Source organism: Hippocampus comes, unplaced genomic scaffold (genome assembly GCF_001891065.2).
Source record: "Hippocampus comes isolate QL1 unplaced genomic scaffold, H_comes_QL1_v1.1 scaffold14, whole genome shotgun sequence".
NCBI classification, from domain to species: Eukaryota; Metazoa; Chordata; class Actinopteri; order Syngnathiformes; family Syngnathidae; genus Hippocampus; species Hippocampus comes.
The window spans coordinates 2266004-2286286 of NW_017805839.1; the positions used below are offsets into that span (position 1 = coordinate 2266004).

The window sequence follows — 20283 nt, forward strand, 5'->3', positions numbered from 1 at the left end:
TGTTTTGTTTTGTTTTGTTTTGTTTTGTTTTGTTTTATCCAGGTCTTTTGACTTCTTCCAACATTCCAAAGACATGAATTTTAGGTTCAATGAAGCATCTAAACTGAACGAGACGTGAACGAGAGTTTGGGTGGTTTTCTATATATGACCTACGATCAGTGTGTACCTCACCTCTTTCCCAAAGTCAGCTGAGACAGGCTCCACCTCAGGATGTCCACCTGTGACTTGAATTTTTATTTTATGATCATGCACATTTTCACTCATGCATAACAGCAAGTTTATGATTAATTTTTATGCTCGCAAGATAATAAATGTCCACTATACTGTGCACCGTTGTAAATACGACTTTTACTAGCTTTATGGACCCTTGGGCAGACACATTAACCCAGAGGCAACCGAAAAAAAGCACACTAAAAGAGGGGATTCAGTCATGAAATGATAGTGTTCTATCTGTGGACCGTGAATGAGTGAATCTGACACTTAGAGAGATCTTTAGAAAACAAGATACACTTTTTAGATGCCTGACCCTCTTCACATGCACCCTACAGTGGTCACTGGTGGTGTAGTGGTGCAGGTAACATGAGTTCAATTCATTTGCATTTACATTTGCTGTATTTCATTCAGCTGGAGTAAAGCCATTACTTATGCTCATCACAATCACATCCTTCTTGATAAACAATAAAAAATGATAATCCCTCCATCTATCCTCTTTCTCACCCACTAACCTCTGTCCCTCTCGAGCGCTACATGTCAACACAACTGGTCAAGGTGCATGGCCACCCCTCCCCCAACACTGAGTCTTGAATCTGTTCAAGGTGTCTTCTGATTTTTCTATTGCCTTCATTGACTGGTGCTTGCTCATATGTAGGGTTCAGTTGGTTTTGTGTGAGCAATGAGGTTTTGGACCTGTGGCTTTGTGGGATCGATGTCAGTGATTTCGAAACCACTGTAGGAAATGATCGAATTTCACTCAGGAAGTCAAGTTGAATTTCTTTCGCAATAATAATAAGTGTGGGTGGATTTATTTATACACAGACGTGGGCATTTTGTTAGTCTGACGGGTGGTCCGTCAGTCTGTCACTGTTCCTGACAGCCAATCAGCGTCGACAACATAATTTCCAGGTTGCACATTGGCGTCGCACAGGCCGGCTGACACACAGCCAAATAAAGAAAAATTTAAATTAAAACAATCGACATAAAAACAATACGGGACACGTGATAGAGTATAGACAAATTCAAAGTTATCATGTTGAAATGTTTCATTTTGTTGCATGCTTATTTCACCTCGAACGCGTGTGTTCATACAGCTTTAGAGCACCCAGAAAAAAGGGCCAACTTGATAGTGCAGACAGGAAGGTTCAACTTCGGGTGGGCAGCACGATAAGATGTCCTTGAGTTTGTTACAGTATCTCAATTCATGCGAAATCTACCCATTGAAAGTAACAAGGTATCCATTGTTTGTACCAAGAGATGTTTTGGCCTCCAGGTGCCCACTGAGGGGCGTATCGGTGGGCTGGGCTGAGAGGCGTGACATGTAAATGAAGAAGGGAGTGTTTTTCTGATATATCACTTGTAATTTGCATTTACGATCAATAAAAAGCCGGCAGAGGCTGCAGAGATCAGGTGTCAGTTGAGAAGCGCACCCGGAGTGGCTTCATAGAAAACTGCGTCTCCTGCCGGCAGCAAAGACAATCTCTTCCTGAGTCTGTTCAACTGTCTGAGCGAACATCTCTGACAACACGTCATCGGGGTATGTGGGACTCAAAGGAAGACAACATTTTTTTGATTTCTTACTGTATGTGGCTGCGTGTGACATAGTATCGTTAAGTCCGTACTGGACACCGATTGGTTGTTACTGAGAACTCAGACGGACTGGGCAGACCTGAAATACTGACGGCAGCTCACTGACGGACTCACCGGACTGACGATGCCCACCTTTGTGCGCACACACACACACACACACACACACACACACACACACACACACACACACACACACACACACACACACACACACACACACACACACACACACACCCCTGCCTACACACACGCCTACACCCACGCAGAGGCGTGGCTTCGCCCCTCCAACCTTTACTACTCTCTCACCTGTCTGTTTACACTCACACACTGTGTACAAATCTGACTCGTTGAAGTGGACGTTTGAGTCATGGACTCTCCACCGAGGGACTCTCCGGTTCGACCGGGCTTCCAGAGAGTGGAGATCCAGAAGACGACGTGGGAGGTCCCGCAAAGATACATAGCTCTGCGGGCAGTTGGATCTGGTGCCTACGGCACAGTTTGGTAAGTGAAACCGTGATATGTGAGAGCACATCATCCATATCTCAGTAGTATCTACATTTACTTTGGCATCGTATTCTGTGCTCAATGTTGATACATATCCTGCTGATGAATGTTAGGTAGCACTTGATAAAAATTTCCAATGTTGCTAGCTTAAAGAATGTAGAATTAACCTTTAAGGATGCAGTATGTGACAGGGATGTTCTCTTTGTCATTCAAGTAGATTCAATGTGATATCCGTCATTAAGCATGCCCATCAATTGCTCATCCTGTTGATAAATGGACAACAGACATCATAAAAGCCTCTTTAAGGCAGAGTATTGTCACTGCAGGGTCTGCGTATGCATTCCAGTCATTGGACTGTGACACCCGCAGCTATCTGTCTTCTGCAAGCAGAAGCACTATTGTGCGCCTCGGGCAAGTCAGCAAGTCAGTGCAGGTCCACTGATATGTAAGAATCTCGTCCACCGGTAGAGAGGCACTTAGCATTGGCAGACAGGGATAGCATATCCATCCATCCATCCATCCATCTCTCATCCATCCATCCATTTTCTGATCCGTTTATCCTCACAAGGCTCGCGGGACATGCCGGAGCCTATCCCAGCCGTCTTCAGGCAATAAGCGGGGGATACCCTGAACCGATTGCCAGCCAATTGCAGGGCACACATAGACAAAAAAACACTCTAGGGACAATTTGGAGTCTAAATTGTCCCTAGTGTGGTTGTGAATCGTTGTTCTGAAGATTACTTTTAAGTGAAAATACTATATTGTCCATCATTATGATTGCGAGTCGGTATGCTTGTTTGTCAATATGTGCCCTGCGATGTGTGGTTGTGAATCATTGTTAATGAAACACTCAAAATGTTAGTGTGTTCCATTAACCTGCCACGCATGTTTTGGAATGTAGGAGCAAACGGGAGTACCCAGAGAAAAGCCACACAGGCCAGAGAGAACATGCAAACTCCGTACAGTATTTTTCTCCAAATGTCTTTTTATGCATGCACAGCAGTCAAGTGGTTAATACATGAGCCTCACGGGTCTGAAGATTACTTTTAAGTGAAAATACTAAATTGTCCATCATTATGAATGCAAGTCGGTATGCTTGTTTGTCAATATGTGCCCTGCGATTAGCTTAGCTGGTGACTAGTCCTGCATGTGTCCAGCCTCTCGGCCAAAATCATCTGGAACAGGATCCAGCTGACCTGTGACCACAATCAGCGTTTTGAATGGGTGGATGTCTGAATCAGCACTCAACGACATCCTGTCTGAATATGATTGTGACATCGCTTTCCAATGACAGTTCTCATCGATGAAGTGGTTGTGAGAGTCTCTAATGTCCTGTCTGTAATGCGTTTGTGCTAGCTCTGCCATAGACCAGAGGACCAAGGAGAAGGTGGCCATTAAGAAGCTGTATCGTCCTTTCCAGTCTCTCATCCACACCAAAAGAGCTTACCGGGAACTCAGACTGCTTCGCCACATTGAGCATGAAAATGTATGTTGTTTTTGGGTTTTTTTTTCAGTTCAGACATTTCGTTAACCGCGTATTCTTGACTGCAAGTACAGCCCTCAAGGCTGGATAATGAGATTGAGGTTTTGATGCATGCAAAACAAAAACTGCAGTTTTCCTCATCTGTCTCATCCAAGCCAAGTCAATTTTGAGGACAAGCAAACTTTGTTGACCATTCAACAAAAGCCTTTAATCTCATCTGCGCTGTGGGCAAAGCTGAGAGTGCTGTTTGTTGTGAGAACCCGCATGGTCCAAGACGACAGGCGTGTATTCTTGACTGCAAGTACAGCCCTGAAGGCTGGATAATGAGATTGAGGTTTTGATGCATGCAAAACAAAAACTGCAGTTTTCCTCATCTGTCTCATCCAAGCCAAGTCAATTTTGAGGACAAGCAAACTTTGTTGACCATTCAACAAAAGCCTTTAATCTCATCTGCGCTGTGGGCAAAGCTGAGAGTGCTGTTTGTTGTGAGAACCCGCATGGTCCAAGACGACAGGCGTTCTTGTGTACAGTTTTGCGGCTAATCCGGGAAGGAGGCTAGAAACGAGAAGCGACTGATCCATAATTCTCCCTGGATGTCATTGTTTTCAAACAAAAAAAAAAAACCGCGAATGATCCATAATTCTCCCTGGATGTCATTATTTTCAAACAAAAAAAAACAAAAACTTGCTTTGAGCATGACCTCATTTCTCATTGAGCAAATATCTGAAGGGATGTACTAAAAGAACTCTGCGTATTCTCTGAGTACCCAAAAATAGAAAAAACAATATATGGAGTCCTATTTTTGTAGACAGACTAAAAACTGGCCCATCTTCATTTTCCTCCTGGGGCAAGTCTAGTTTACCGTCTTTGGGAATTTGGCAGACGGCGCTCCCCCTCGCCAGGCGCCCCTGCAGACTGAGGATGTTTTCTATTACACGCCCCCAGTGCACCTGACGGTTTGGTAGCAGAAAGTACAGTCCATTTAAGACCACGTGAAACCAGGTCTAAGTTGTGGCACAGGAAGTGAGAGTCCATTTTGGTGGATTCGAGCCAGACGCAGGCAGTGGAATTTTGTGCTCCGCAGATATGTGTGGTGAATGTCATTATATTTCATTCATCTGCGTGCATCGACAGGGGCGGGCTACTTGGTGGTCCTGGCCACTCCTTTTGACTCTCTGGCCACCGCCCTGGCCAGCCCCACAGACAGAAGAAAATTTTGACATATTAAATTTTTCTGCCATTTTCACATTAGAAATGCCCTTTGACTGTTGTTTTTGGTTTTTTTTTTCGAAATGTTGAGCTCATTGAAAACATCCCTCTTCTTTGTTTATACCCTGTGGTATAGCTGACCCCTCTGCCCCACTGATAAAAAGGAAACTAATGAAGTCATAGTCACCGCATTGCTGATTTCAAACACACCTTTCACGCTATGCTGCTATTAGTGCTACTCGAGAGCATTCACACCCACATTCTCCACTGTCAGTGAGTGGGAACCGATGCTACGGTGCCAGCACACAAGTCAGGCGAGTGTACCACTACACCATGAGCGACCTTTTGTGGTTTCTTATATCTCGTTCAATATGTACTGTTCAGAAAGCGATGATGTAATGGTACGCTCGCCAGATTTGGCCACAAACAGTCGAAGTTCTGTTTCCTCTTTGGAACAGTGCCAATGTGGGTGTGAATGTGTCCTGTGATTGACAGGCTACCAGTCTTTGACGTAGTGTGCCATTTACAGGACGTCAGATTCCCGCATCTGGGAACAGGGTAAGCAGGTGGAGAAAATGGATGAAGAGATTATTTGAATAAGAATTGAAAGGTAAAACGCACATTAAGATGGTTTTGTTGTGGAGGTAGTGTTTTAAGGATGTGTGTAAGAAGACTCTATATCTAAGCAAAATGTCACTCTTTCCCCATGACCCCTCTGCCCCACTGATAAAAAGGAAACTAATGAAGTCATAGTCACCGCATTGCTGATTTCAAACACACCTTTCACGCTATGCTGCTATTAGTGCTACTCGAGACGAACAGGCATTCACACCCACATTCTCCACTGTCAGTGAGTGGGAACCGATGCTACGGTGCCAGCACACAAGTCAGGCGAGTGTACCACTACACCATGAGCAACTTTCATCATCTTTTGTGGTTTCTTATATCTCATTCAATATGCACTGTTCAGATAGCGATGATGTAATGGTATGCTCGCCAGATTTGGCCACAAACAGTTGAAGTTCTGTTTCCTCTTTGGAACAGTGCCAATGTGGGTGTGAATGTGTCCTGTGATTGACAGGCTACCAGTCTTTGACGTAGTGTGCCATTTACAGGACGTCAGATTCCCCCATCTGGGAACAGGGTAAGCAGGTGGAGAAAATGGATGAAGAGATTATTTGAATAAGAATTGAAAGGTAAAACGCACATTAAGATGGTTTTGTTGTGGAGGTAGTGTTTTAAGGATGTGTGTAAGAAGACTCTATATCTAAGCAAAATGTCACTCTTTCCCCACGTTGGCACCAAAGGTCATATCCCTCCTCGATGTATTCACACCTGATTCCTCCGTGGAGAAATTCCAAACCTTGTGAGTGAGCGAGCGACCACATTTTTCTCTTTGTTGTTGCAGCTTGTCTAGATCCTCCTGTGTGCGCTGATGTATGCATGGAAGGTTCAAGCATGAGTGTTGGGAGCAAGTGCATGCATGTTTGTTTTGGCTGCCTATGGTTCTGTTGCTTGTCAATGATAGTTATTTTCACCACTGCTTTTTTTTTTTCTTTTCCTTTGACCGACATCTAGTTATATGGTGATGCCATTTGTAGCGCAGGATCTGGGCCACATCATGAAGAAGCGGAGATTAACTGTTCGCATTATCACGTACCTGTTCTACCAGCTTCTAAGAGGACTTAAGGTACCGTAAGTGTGTGATTCTGTGTAGCACTGCCACCCTCCGGCATTGGCACAATATTTTTTGGGAGCTTCACCGAGCTCTTTCGATCATCTTGCTGGCTGATCAGAAAGACTGAAAAATATATCAGCATGGAGTACATGTGTGATAAAACATTTAGATTGGCAACATAAAGAAAAACAGCAATGTCGCTTGTGTAAGGGCATGCAGCAAGTGTGAAAGTGAAAAGCTGCCGCATCCCTAGGGACCCAAAAAAAAAAAAAAAAAAAAAAAAAACCTTTGTGCTAAGGTTGTTTTGTACAGAGCCCTTAAAGTGACACGGAAGGGGGAAAAAAATGCAGTTTTTTTCTTCCATGTCACCTTAGGGGCTCCGTAGTTTTGTGTTCAGAAGTGGCTGCATTTTTCGTCATAATATTTCTTTAGTCACAGTATTTCTTGAATTTAACCAAAGTACCCAAAAAAGGCTACTTCTTTTCCAAACGTTAAACTGGGAATGATTTTTATCTTGTCTCATCTTAAAATGCGAATGGGTTTTCACGTAAGTGTGAAACAATAAGTTTTTCAAAGATGGACATTTGACACACAGCACATACTTGGGTTAAAATGGATGTCAAGAAATTACAGAATCATTTTTTAAAATACATTTTTCTCCCACTTGTGTTTTCCTCTTTTCAGTACATTCATTCTGCTGGCATCATCCACCGGGTTAGTATGGGGGAAAAAAATTGTTGTGGGATTTGCTTTTTTTTTTTTTTTAAAGAGTGATTCTGTTTTTAGGACCTAAAACCTGGTAACCTGGCTGTGAACGAGAACTGTGAACTAAAGGTAAACTTGCGTAAACTGAATAAAAACTGATTCACAAAGGGGTTTATTTGTTTTTTGTTTTTTTTCGCCTTTCATGATAAATGTTGAATTTTATCTTACCAGATCTTGGACTTCGGCCTTGCGAGGCACACAGAGACTGAGATGACTGGTTATGTGGTGACCCGCTGGTACCGAGCTCCAGAGGTCATATTCAACTGGATGCACTACAGTCAGACAGGTCGGCTTTGGAAACAAATATTTCTCAAATGGGTCACTTTCAATTTCAGTCCAGAATAATATTTGCCTCCTCTTGTCACAGTGGATGTGTGGTCAGCTGCATGTATCCTGGCCGAGATGATCACCGGCCAGGTTCTCTTTCCTGGACATGACAGTATCCTCAAACCTGCTGGCTCCGTTCCAAAAGACACATACTTGGGACTAATCATGGTGGCGCAGCTATTACCAAGAGTTGCTCTCGATTTAACCCTTTCAGAGACAGCGACCACTACAGTAGACATGCTATCATGTTATCAGGTTACAGGTTATCATTATTGGTGCATGAAACGGTTAATATCCAATACAGTCATGTCATGAAAATGGGGGCAGTTGCTTAAAAATACATTTTAATTGTAGTCTGCTGCTGTGTCCCTATCTGTATATGTTAATTATACTTGGAGCACGTTGAGATTTCTTTAACCAGCTTGCTCAGGTATTGATCAACTGAAAAAGATCCTCCGCCTGACTGGAACTCCTGACCATGCCTTGGTGCAGAAGATGCAGAGTAAAGATGTGAGTTTTATGTATGATGTGCTTTCCAGAGTTCATATTTGGCACATGTTAGTGGACAACTTGAAATAATGGAACGCGAGCACTTGTTTTCCAGGCACAGTCATATGTTCAAGGTCTCCCTGCGCAAAAGAAGAAAAACTTCAAAGACGTGTTTCCGTCCATGGAGGAAAAAGGTGGGTTGATCTTCTTTCACTCCAGACTATGGACAGATGGGGAGACATATAAAAATGTTTTATACATTTTGACTTTTTGCACCAAAGGTCAGTGGAAAGCAGCTTTTTGAAAAACATGAGCCAAGTGACTTTTTTTTCCCAAAATGTGTGTGGATAGGAAAAGATCAGGGTTATTACGTTATTCATCCGTATTACGTGGCATGACGTGTGTGTACCCTGCCTTTTGCACCAAATCCACTAGGATAGGCTCTCGTTCATCAGTGACCCTAATGAGGACAAGTGACGGATGTATGGATGGAGTTTTATTCTCTTAACTTTATATACAAGTGTGACCTATCACTTTGATGTATCCATCCATCCATCCTTCCATTTTCTGATCCGCTTTATCCTCACAAGGGTCGCGGGGAATGCTGGAGTCTATCCCAGCCGTCTTTGGGCAGTAGACGGGGGACACCCTGAACCGGTTGCCAGCCAATCGTAGGGCACACAGAGACGAACAACCATCCGCGCTCACACTCACACCGAGGGACAACTTAGAGTGTTCCATCAGATTGCCATGCATGTTTTTGGAATGTGGGAGGAAACCGGAGTACCCGGAGAAAACCCACGCAGGCCCGGAGAGAACATGCAAACTCCACACAGGGAGGCCGGAGCTGGAATCGAACACGTTACCTCTGCACTGTGAGGTCGACGCGCTAACAACTGGACCACCGCGCCACCCTTAGTCCGATCGAATGATTTTATTTTTTTTTTAAATTTCCTGAATTTTAGTGATAATAGTACGTGGAAATGATTTTCAAAGGCTGAAAGTGTCTTATAGACCCTTAGTCCGATCTAATGATGATTATTGTTTTTTTTAATTTCCTGAATTTTAGTGATAATAGTACCTGGAAATGATTTTCAAAGGCTGAAAGTGTCTTATAGTTTTGGCAACCTATGTTTTCATGCGGACATACTTTTTGACTGAGCGTTTTATGAGGGGAAAATTGAGCGAGCGAGCGTTAATGAAAATTCAACATTTAGCTTAATAGTTTCTGCTATTTGGTGGTATTACATGTATTGCTATGTATTGGTGCACTCAGTTTACTCTGTCATGAATACATCACCAATTTTGACATCTTAAATAGCTCTTCTTGCATCTTGGTGCCTGCAGCTGTGTCGCTATTGGAGGCCATGTTGATGCTGGATCCGGACACAAGGCTGACAGCCACACAAGGACTCTCGCACCCCTTCTTAGCAGAATACCATGACCCGGAGAGCGAGCCCGACTCGCAGCCTTATGACGACTCCTTTGAGAGTCTAGAGCTCGCCATTGGGGAGTGGAAGAGTAAGTCTGACTTTTTTTAAATTTTTTTTTAAACGCTACCTGAGACTTGTTCAGTACTGAGACATATCTGTTTTGTTTATGGTTTTCTCTTCATCCTCTCAGGTCTCATCCATATGGAGATCATGACTTTTGACCCAGATGACCCCAGTCGGACAGCCATTTAGGGAGATGCATCGGTACCAAATTTGCATTTAATATTGAATCGCCCCTTAAACATTCTTGTCATCAGATAAAAGCTAAATGTAAATGAGACAGCCATTTAGGGAGATGCATCGGTACCAGATTTGCATTTAATATTGAATCGCCCCTTAAACACATTCTTGTCATCAGATAAAAGCTAAATGTAAATGATTTGGAACTAACTATGCACATGTGAATGTTATTCTCTCCTAGATGTAAGCACATTCTAGACACAATAAGCCACTAGAAGGTTGGAGGAGTTGACACCCTCCAAAAAAAATTCTCCTTTCGCTTGGAAGTTGTAGTGCATCGCGTTTGCAAATGATGTATTCTGCCATACCTTAATATGCATTATATATTATAAGGCAATGATTCTCTTGTCAGTTCCTGCGATACTTTGCAATGTAACTTTGTAATGTATTTTTTTATGTGTTGGTCTAGCGCTGCGGCATTTGTCAAAGAAGAACATGATATTGCTTTTGCTGTTAAAAAAAAACAGATTCAAACAAACATGAGCTTGTCAGTATTTAGAAATGTATACCACCAGCATATAAACTGTCATGTCAAGACATCATAATGCAGAGTTTATCCGTGATATGATAATGATCAAAATGTGCTGTTTTCCTCACAAAATACTCCGTTTTATAACATGTTGATTCGATGACACGCCGAGGCAGATGCTGTATAACGTGTTGTTGTCAACGAGTTCCCGTTTCTCAGGAGCCATCGGACTTGAAAACAGATTCAAACAAACGTGAGCTTGACAGTATTTAGAAATGTATCTTTTAATGTTGAATGAAACTCAGCCATTGTTCTGATCCTTACTGAACTGGGACCAAATGATGTAATTAGTCTTTTTTTCTGTTTTGATCAAAGACAATGCCTTGAGTACACCGCCAGCATATAAACTGTCATGTCAAGACATCATAATGCAGAGTTTATCCGTATATCTGAAAAGGCCATGATTCATGCAGTTGTCATGTGAGAATCGATGCATTAATTATTGGTTATTTAGTTATCGGCTTTTTAACTGTATTTTCTGTACTGCTTATCCTTTACATGGTCACCGAGGTTTTGATTTGTACGATGAGAAATTTGATTCTAAGGCCATTTGATGAACGATATTTTTCGTAGCGCAAACCCAGATCGGGCACATAGGAAGTCGAGGTCGTCAGATGGAGTTTTATTTTTGACCACTAGAGAGTAGCATTAGATCAATTTGTGAAACAATGTGCTGTAACTAAATGAGTGTCATGCATTATGTTTTTGACAAATGGATTTATATTGGGTTGTGCCAACCCAAATGTATTTACAGTATAATATTCTGAATCAAGAGCTAATAATTAAAAAATTGCATGCATGCAAGCAGACAAAATACAAGATAATGGAAATCACTTCTCTGCAATGTACTTCAGGCTAAGGTTTTCTTATCTTATCTTATTACGACAACCACAATAAACATACTGTTCGTGTCTATCAACAACCCCCGGCCCCCGTTTTTTTTCTCCGTTTTTATCGTATAATTGGGGTAGTCTCACTGTACGCAAAAATCCAAGGACATAGGCGTGCTTGATGCAGAAAACTGATGCAAAACATGTCTTGTAATATGATTCTGGAGACTTATCACAGAGTCCGTATATCTGAAAAGGCCATGATTTATGCAGTTGTCATGTGAGAATCTATGCATTAATTATTGGTTATTTAGTGATCGGCTTTTTAACTGTATTTTCTGTACTGCTTATCCTTTCCATGGTCACCGAGGTTTTGATTTGTACTATGAGAAATTTGATTCTAAGGCCATTTGATGAACGCTATTTTTCGTAGCGCAAACCCAGATCGGGCACATGGGAAGTCGAGGTCGTCAGATGGAGTTGTATTTTTGACCACTAGAGAGTAGCATTAGATCAATTTGTGAAACAATGTGCTGTAACTCAATGAGTGTCATGCATTATGTTTTTGACAAATGGATTTATATTGTGTTGTGCCAACCCAAATGTATTTACAGTATAATATTCTGAATCAAGAGCTAATAATTAAAAAATTGCATGCATGCAAGCAGACAAAATACAAGATAATGGAAATCACTTCTCTGCAATGTACTTCAGGCTATTACGACAACCACAATAAACATACTGTTCGTGTCTATCAACAACCCCCGGCCCCCGTTTTTTTTCTCCGTTTTTATCGTATAATTGGGGTAGTCTCACTGTACGCAAAAATCCAAGGACATAGGCGTGCTTGATGCAGAAAACTGATGCAAAACATGTCTTGTAATATGATTCTGGAGACTTATCACAGAGTCCGGTGTGTTACAGCTATTGGGAATGTAAGCTTATGTTATATTATTAATTGTCATTTTATGTTTGAGCATCATATTATTTCATGTAAAGATTACCTAAGTTGCATTCTGTTATTTAATAATTGCTTTGACATGGTTTTATGTTGATAGCTTCTGATTGGCTGTTGAAGGGAAAGCAGGAAGTGATTTTAGTTGCCAAGTGTGGTTTGGGTTTGGGGGTTTTTCGATCGTGCTGCGGTTTTCTTTTCAATAAAGCTTCGTTCACACTGAAGGTTTGTTTAGTGTTTTTTTTCCTTACTTTTGTAGAACCCAAATAGTACATTTCTCCAGTATAGCATAAAGTCAGAGTCAATATGTTCAATAATAAATCTAGATACAACTTTACAAAATGTGTTGGTATACTGGCATTGCCAGAACAAGAAAGATTACCTAAGTTGCATTCTGTTATTTAATAATTGCTTTGACATGGTTTTATGTTGATAGCTTCTGATTGGCTGTTGAAGGGAAACAGGAAGTGATTTGAGTTGTGAAATAGTGTGTTCTCGATCGTGCTGCGGTGCAGCCGTCCTTTTTTTCTCCTTTCAATAAAGCTGCGTTCAAACGGAATCCATCTCTCCTTTTGCCGTTCGAAAAGTAGAGCCATCCATTAAAAACAAAGAACTCCTCAACGTACACGATCTAGTTTAAATTGAAGTCATAGTCAGTGTCACACGAGTATTTTTCTTTCATTCAACTCTGATTTGGGTTTACCATCTTACATTGATACTGTTTTGATTGAGCGTCATTGTCCTTACATGTTTTTCTGGTGCGAATGTAAATTCTTCACAACTATACTACTATGCGTGTAAGCAGTTTTTTTTTAGCAGAAAGTGACTTTAGTTGTTTTTTTGTGTGTCTCCCTCGCCATCTTTCTTTCTGCATCTCTCTCTTTTTTTTTTTTGAAGTCTTCAATTTTTATTCCGTCCATTTCAGTCCTCTATGGTGATTTTGATTTGCAGAATCACTCGAATGGGATTTATTGTCATTGCACATGTACGAGTACAGAGCAACGAAATTCAGTTACAACCCGTCCAAGAGACATAAAAACAATGACCAACAGAGGGAGACAAAACGGAGAAGCCTGGCGTATCGACAAATATTTCCCGATTTTCTTAGAGGAAAAACAAAAACATAAGGAAGGGGATTGTGTTGGGGGGGACAACTTTGCGACAGATACAAAAATGGGAAACATAAGTACTTGTCCGTCCAGGTGGAAAGAGAGAGTGTATTTTAGAGTGTCCAATCAGGCTGTCATGTATGTTTTTGGAATGTGGGAGGAAACCAGAGTACTGTATCCAGAACCGGGATCGGACCCGTGGCCCCTGCACTGTAAGGTCGATGAGCTAAACCACTGGACCACTGGGCCGCCCCGTTTTAGTTATCTATCTGGAAATTCAAGTGTCCATATACTGCTTTGGGTTTGGTCATATTTACAGGGTATTTGGGGATTATATTTTATTGATTGCCAGACTTTAAATTGGCAAGTTTTCAATCTTCTGCTAGTCTATGTTTTTAAATTTCAAAATACTGCAATTATATGAAAACATCCTCCTGTAACATGGAACACTGAATTCAGTGAATGTTATCTAAAATTACACAAGGAACATTGTAAATTAGATGAACTCAGCTTTATTCCAGGCTTAGTGGAGAACAACTTGGTTGTCCCAATCAGACTCATTTTTTTTTTCTTTCAGGCTCAAGAGGAAGTGATGCTCATGTGTCTGCCAGCTTACTCTTGCCGGCAGATTAGATGCCAGAAATCACGTGAAAGTGTTGTATGGTGTGTGGTCGTTCCATGCATGCATGCTCATCGATGAAGGATTGCAGAAGAGGAGCATGTCATAGATTTCTTTGTTGGAAATATGAGATGACTGGACCTCCTCCTGTGCCTGACATGTTAACGTGCACTGATTTGTTACATCGCAGGGATTCTCTGTCATGCAACTACAAGCGTGTGCTTGTCTACAGGACAGCATGTCTAGCAAGTAAACGACAGCCACGAGCACAAGAAAGGACTGACTCATATGTATGCTCTGCTTTTTATTGGTGCTTTGATTATTGGCTCTGCCTCTGCTTGGATTTTGATGGAACCTCTGACTCTCTGAGTGTGTACGCTGCTCAAACCAAAGAAATACGGAAGTATGGATGACAATAAATGTGTTGATATGTGGAAGATATGGACGTTTTTTCCCCCCTTTTTTTTTATGAGGACAGTAAGAGACAAAATGGACTCAGGTGGGCCGCAATCAACGGCGAGAGCTCATGCTGGATCTTGTGATCGACATGCTGCTGCTGCTGAGGCCGCCGCTGCCGCCGATTCCGCCGCCGCTGCTGCTAATGCGGGTCATGCTGCCGTAGCCTCCACTTACGCCAACGCCTCCACCCACTCCTCCACCTCCGCCCATACCCATACCCATACCGATGACTCCACCCATTCCCATTCCCATTCCCATTCCGCCTCCTGAACCAGCACCTGTTAATGGACAAATGAGTCAGAAAGAATGCAAATATGGCAGTACACACAAGGAAATCTGTATGATTCTTTCTTTTAAAATCGCAACTGGCCTTCCAACATCAGCTTATGAACCACAAAAGAAATAATTTTATTCTGGAAATACGACTAATTTTCCTAATATTTTTTAATATTGTAATTGTATCAATGCTGCGCATGAATAAATGAAACATAAATCTGAACCAGGAAATACCTGAAACGACTGGATATGGCAGGGGATTTTCCTGCCTATCGTGTTCAAAAACTATGACCGCCAGCATGTTCGTTTTTATTGATTAAGTCTCATGTTATAAAAATCTGGCTTCAACGTGATTCTCGAAAATGAAAGAGCGGAATGTCCATACGTACCACCTCCACCGCTAGTTGACTGTATGTGAATGGTTGCATCTGAATTGCACAGCCTGCAAAGAAGTTCAAGAATGAAATCCGATGCTGCACACCAAGAACGGATTACGGGACAGGGGCAAAAGCTGCCGGGTCAAGTACCTTTGCTCCTCGCCCTCCAGCAGCTTCCTGTAGGTGGCAATCTCAATGTCAAGAGTCAGTTTGACATTCATGAGTTCCTGGTACTCGCGGATCTGGCGGGCCATGTCCTGCTTGGCTCTTTGCAGGGCATCCTCCAAGTCCTTGATTTGGACCTTGGCATCCTTGACAGCCAGCTCACCGCGCTCCTCGGCCTCAGCGATCTGAGTCTCTAGGTTGGCACGCTGCGAGTGGAAAGTTCGCCACCGTGCGTTCAGGAAGGTTTGGAAACATACAAAAAGGACCGTATGCAGAAGTCATGTCAAATTGAATGATTTACCTGTCCCTTGACTGCGTCGATCTCATTCTGCAGGCGAGAAATCATGCGGTTGAGTTCTGCGATCTCGTTCTTGGTGCTACGGATGTCATCTCCATGCTGGCCAGCAGAGGCTTCCATGTCCCTCCACTGGAAGGACAAGAGTGGAAATCCCACAACCATTGACATGTTGTTTTTTTCGACAGAAGGTGATGATCTGAATGTTTTAGCAGTACTTGTCTGAAACGGGCGGGTGGGGCATGGACTAAAAGATGAAATATGGAGGGAGGCTTTCCTGCATTTGTTTGGCAGTAACCACTTGGTAAGTATGCTAAGAGGGAGGAGTCTCCCATCATTGCTCATTGTCTGCATTTGACATTGTGTTCACCTTCTGCTGATACCACTCCTCTGTGCTGAGACGGCTTTGGTTGGCGATGTCCTCGTATTGACTCTTCACGTCTGCGATGATGGCTTCCATGTCCAGCTGACGGCTGTTGTCCATCTCCACGATAACTGAAGTGTCCTTGATCTGGCTCTGGAGTTCACGCAGCTCCTGATACACACAAAATAGATTGGACAGTTATGTTGGTGAAGTTCAGTTGTTATTAAGTCAAAGGTGAAACCAGGACAGAATCTCTCCAAAATGGAAATGGTCTCCTTGTTTCCTGGTCTCATTATGACCACTGAAGTGAGTTGGTTTTACGTACTGCGTCGTAGACGGCTCTGAGGAATTCAATCTCATCCCGAAGAGCGTCAACCTTTGCCTCAAGATCAAGCTTATTCATGTAGGCACCATCGACGTCCTGCATCAAGAAGAACCAGTGATCGAGACAAAGAGATCATTCAGTGACTAGTTTTTAACATCAACCTTTTTTCAATGGCGGATTTATTTTGAGGTTTCATCCACCTTCTTAAGGAGGACAAATTCGTTCTCTACTGCGGCACGCTTGTTGATTTCATCCTCATACCTGAAACAGTAGAAGCATCGATCGACAAGCTGTTGAATACGAGATGCGGCGATCAAATCATGTTAAGACACGGGTAACTGAGACACACTTGTTCTTGAAGTCCTCCACCAGGTTCTGCATGTTCTTCAGCTCTGCCTCCAGTTTGATCTTCTCATTGCCAAGCCCATCCAGCTGTCTGCGCAGGTTGGCGATGTAGGCCTCAAACATGGCGTCGATGTTGGAGCGGGTGGTGGTCTGCTCTTGGAGAAGATTCCATTTGGTCTCCAGCATTTTGTTCTGCTGCTCCAGGAAGCGCACCTAAAAGCAAGTTCAAATCCACTCTTAGTCGGGCGAGGGGTATAGCATTTCTTGATGACATGCAATATGGAGAGATAGTTCCTTTTCTGATGTCTGTGGTGATTCCTTTGAAGGGCTCCTCACCACCACTCCAAATAGGGCCTTTTATGTCATCATATTTTCATCACTGGAATTTTAAATTCCGCTCGTGGCTCCCTCACACACACCACCCAATTTGAAGTAAAATGTCGTAGAAATGTACTGAGCTCATTTGAAAGCATGCGATGATCTGAACAAACATGTTAGAACTTTCTGCTCCTGAGAAATGAAAGCCAAAGTGCCTGGAGGAGGTGGAAACCCATCTCTCCCTTTTGGCTCCCACACCTCATTTAGTCCCTCCCCCAAGACCGTCTGCAATGCTGAACCTTTAGCAAATGCTCATCCCTGAGAATTCCTGATAAATCTCAAGCACCGCAGTGGTGAAGTGGTGCACGTTACATTTTCTCTGACTAGCGATCAGTCCGGGGCATTTTCTGCCAGTGATGTTGAATCAGATTGAATCCTGAAATGATACTGTCGCCATATTTGTTGCAGATGAGTGCATTCTAATTTACATGATGCAAATCCAACCAGTTCAACATGCATGAGCTTGAGCCTTGACTTTTAGATACATTCTAGTAGTTATAGACCAGGGGTGCTGCTTCACTCTGAGGGACTGCAGTCCATTCACTGATAACCTGATCTCCCTTGAGTTTAGAAAGCAACGGACACAGGATACGACCACTATAGTGTTTCTGCTTCTCACTGCAGAGACAGATGGCGAGGGCCAGCTATGGTCATAGATACATTAAAAGGGAAATGGCCTTCTTCTGAGCATTTGCATGACATGAAAGCAGTTTGGAATAAAGAGTATGCAGTAATTTACAGGTTTAAACGTCATACGTACGACATGCGGTACCCACATTCTGGCCATTATTTAAATAGGCAGCAGTTCAGAGGAACACAAAATGATTAGTCAGTTTTGCTCAAACACACAAATGTTAAGTTATATTTGTCTCCAATTGAAGCTCAAATATCAAAGTGTCACATACCTTCTCAATGAAACTGGCAAAGCGGTTGTTCAAACCCTTGATCTGTTCTTTCTCTTGTGTGCGGACCACCTGGATGGTGGGGTCAATCTTAATGTCCACTGGGGTCAGCAGGCTTTGGTTGACTTGGACGTTTGTAATAGGGGGGACCACCATAGGTCCACCACCATAACCGAAACCTAAACCAGACCCCAACATACTACCGCCACCACCACCCATTCCATAACCTGCACCACCCATTCCATAACCTACACCACCCATTCCGTAACCTGCACTGCTTCCTGCACCAATGGCATAACCTCCACCACCACCACCACCACGCATGCTTGACCTAAGAATGGTGGAACTTGATGATGCTATTGGGACTGACCGATAACTAATTGCGGATCTTGAGCTATATCCACCTTTGGCACCACCTTTGATACCAAGACCACCGTAAACGCCGTAGTCCCCTCCATAGCTGCTACCGCCTCCTCCGGCACCCCCGTAGCTGGTCCTCACAATTTTAGTGCTACGCGTGGACATGCTGGTCATCTTGAAGAAAAGGAGTCACAGAGAAAAGAGGGAGCAGAGAGAGAGACAGAGGTGTGGCAGAGCAGAGGAGACCACTAAGAGGTGAGTCAAGTCCCTCCAAGTACCTGCTGTCTGTTCCTGATGCGTTTTTATGGGCCTCTGACATTGAGGGAGGTGCCGGCTGAGCTCCACCTTCTCTGTACCTCCCAACCGTGCTCCAATCACATAGAACGCCGAGGGTGCACCTGCCGGAAGGCGGGCTTCCGTGCAGTTATTTGGTCTGTCAATCAAGCGATTTTGCCACCCCTGTAAAATGAGCTGGCTTGCCACACCCAGCTGGACGAAGAACTTGCAAGTGGACAGTACATTCAAAAAAATCCTGAAAATTTGTCAACATTGTTGCTGTGGTGACCTTCGGCTTATCTCATCAGAGGTTGCGGACAACAACTGCCTTGCATAATTTGCTTGACACCATTTTTTGGGTCCTTTTTCTTTATTTTGTTTTGTTTTATCTGCAACCCACCAATTTTGCATCTCGGCTGAGGAGAGGCAGAGGCGAGGTACTTGCGCGCTGGCTGAGAGTTGAACATGTCTGTGCAAAATTGCCAAAGCCAGCAGCATATGCCACCACACTCCCAATGGAAATATAATATAATTAAACAATGTATTAAAAATTCATGGTATTTATGATAGATAGATAGATAGATAGATAGATAGATAGATAGATAGATAGATAGATAGATAGATAGATAGATAGATAGATAGATGGGGGAAAATCCACACATACGGGCTTTCACGGATGGATGAATAGGGGTGTGTAAACAGTACGGCACACCGTGCCTTGCTCAAGGGCACCTCAGCAGCCCAGTCAGAAAGGCGACCTGCCTCTCCCCAACAATGAGATGGCTTTGCGATTGAATGAACGAATGATTAAATAAGTAAATCAATAAATCAATAAAGCTAAAAGGATATACTAGCCTGCCATTCGTCCACGTTACCGTTGCAGTGAATATCTTTCAATAGCGGGTCACCACAAATACTTTGTAGTAGTTTGTAAATTATTTTAAATTACGCATGACCTAACATGAGGGGAAAATGAAGACAAGCTTTCCTGTTCTGTTTGGACTTGTTGAAACCCATCACATGCACTCTAGCTGAGGTGTTGTATTCATCGTCTCTCTTCTGCAAATGAGCCTCCTTGAAGGTGCCAGAGGGCAAGTCACACCCCACAAGATTTTCCATGGCTTCTCTTTTTATTTCCAAAATGCTCTCATTGAAAGTATTTTGCACGTTGATGCAATTTTGTCATTGGATATCGTGAGCAATGTGTTCATATGCATTGGTCACTCGAAATTTTGCCGCCTCCTTTGCACCGTTGCTAAAATAAATAAATGAATAAATAAAAAGTCAGAAAAAAGCACGTTTAGCCAAGACCACTTTGATCCTCGCTGAGGTCAAATGAATTGCATGGTCCTAAAATTTTAAATGTCGGACCTTGGAGGAATTTCAACTTCTGTGTTTCAATTTATCAAGATTTTCTATTTTTATCCTCAAATGACATTCTGACCAAAATAGGAACCTAACAACAGAGTTTAACAAAAACAATCATAAATAATACACTTTCAGATATTCGCTGTTCTTTCAATCTTTTTTTGTTGTTGTTGTTGTGTGGCATCGTTTTATCGAACGAATGTGCAGTGTTGACTTATTGCAACCTGTTTCAAAGCCTATTATTTTACCATGTCTTATAGGACCTTATCTAATGAAGTTTTTGTTGGGGCAGAATGCACAGTTGGAGCTGCTCATCAACTGCCCTCACCAGCATCAATAAAGTTGTCGGAATCTGAATCA

The 20283-nt window shown here is 42.7% G+C and overlaps 2 protein-coding genes across 3 annotated transcripts; one reads left to right on the top strand and one right to left on the bottom strand.

The window, feature by feature from the left end:
• Positions 1-2063: 2063 nt before the first annotated feature.
• On the top strand, positions 2064-10021 carry LOC109526648 (mitogen-activated protein kinase 14A). Of its 2 annotated transcripts, XM_019888059.1 has the most exons (12): positions 2066-2304; positions 3664-3793; positions 6307-6365; positions 6578-6689; positions 7362-7391; positions 7464-7511; positions 7614-7728; positions 7810-7881; positions 8200-8279; positions 8374-8452; positions 9606-9779; positions 9882-10021. In XM_019888059.1, exons 1-12 carry the CDS (start codon positions 2171-2173, stop codon positions 9941-9943), a joined length of 1095 nt encoding a protein of 364 aa, XP_019743618.1. In that variant the 5' UTR covers positions 2066-2170; the 3' UTR covers positions 9944-10021. The 2 variants fall into 2 exon arrangements, with proteins under 2 accessions (XP_019743619.1, XP_019743618.1); XM_019888060.1 differs by lacking the exons at positions 7362-7391; positions 7464-7511 and having other exon boundaries at positions 2064-2304.
• Positions 10022-13914: 3893 nt separating this feature from the next.
• Positions 13915-18572, bottom strand: LOC109526626 (intermediate filament protein ON3-like). Its single transcript, XM_019888018.1, has 9 exons — positions 17923-18572; positions 16644-16852; positions 16495-16555; positions 16295-16390; positions 15976-16140; positions 15612-15737; positions 15296-15516; positions 15158-15210; positions 13915-14770 (listed from the first exon to the last, which is right to left on the bottom strand). The coding sequence occupies exons 1-9, from the start codon at positions 18451-18453 to the stop codon at positions 14544-14546; spliced, it is 1689 nt and encodes a 562-aa protein (XP_019743577.1). The 5' UTR covers positions 18454-18572; the 3' UTR covers positions 13915-14543.
• Positions 18573-20283: the final 1711 nt, after the last annotated feature.

Coding starts and splice junctions, on each gene's coding strand:
- LOC109526626 (XM_019888018.1), bottom strand. CDS start 18,453: ATGACCAGCATGTCCACGCGTAGCACTAAAATTGTGAGGACCAGCTAC. Junction 16,391..16,494: donor AATTTGTCCTCCTTAAGAAG/GTGGATGAAACC, acceptor TTCTTGATGCAG/GACGTCGATGGTGCCTACAT. Junction 15,517..15,611: donor TCGACGCAGTCAAGGGACAG/GTAAATCATTCA, acceptor TTCCACTCGCAG/CGTGCCAACCTAGAGACTCA.
- LOC109526648 (XM_019888059.1), top strand. CDS start 2,171: ATGGACTCTCCACCGAGGGACTCTCCGGTTCGACCGGGCTTCCAGAGA. Junction 7,512..7,613: donor ACGAGAACTGTGAACTAAAG/GTAAACTTGCGT, acceptor TTATCTTACCAG/ATCTTGGACTTCGGCCTTGC. Junction 8,453..9,605: donor TCCGTCCATGGAGGAAAAAG/GTGGGTTGATCT, acceptor TGGTGCCTGCAG/CTGTGTCGCTATTGGAGGCC.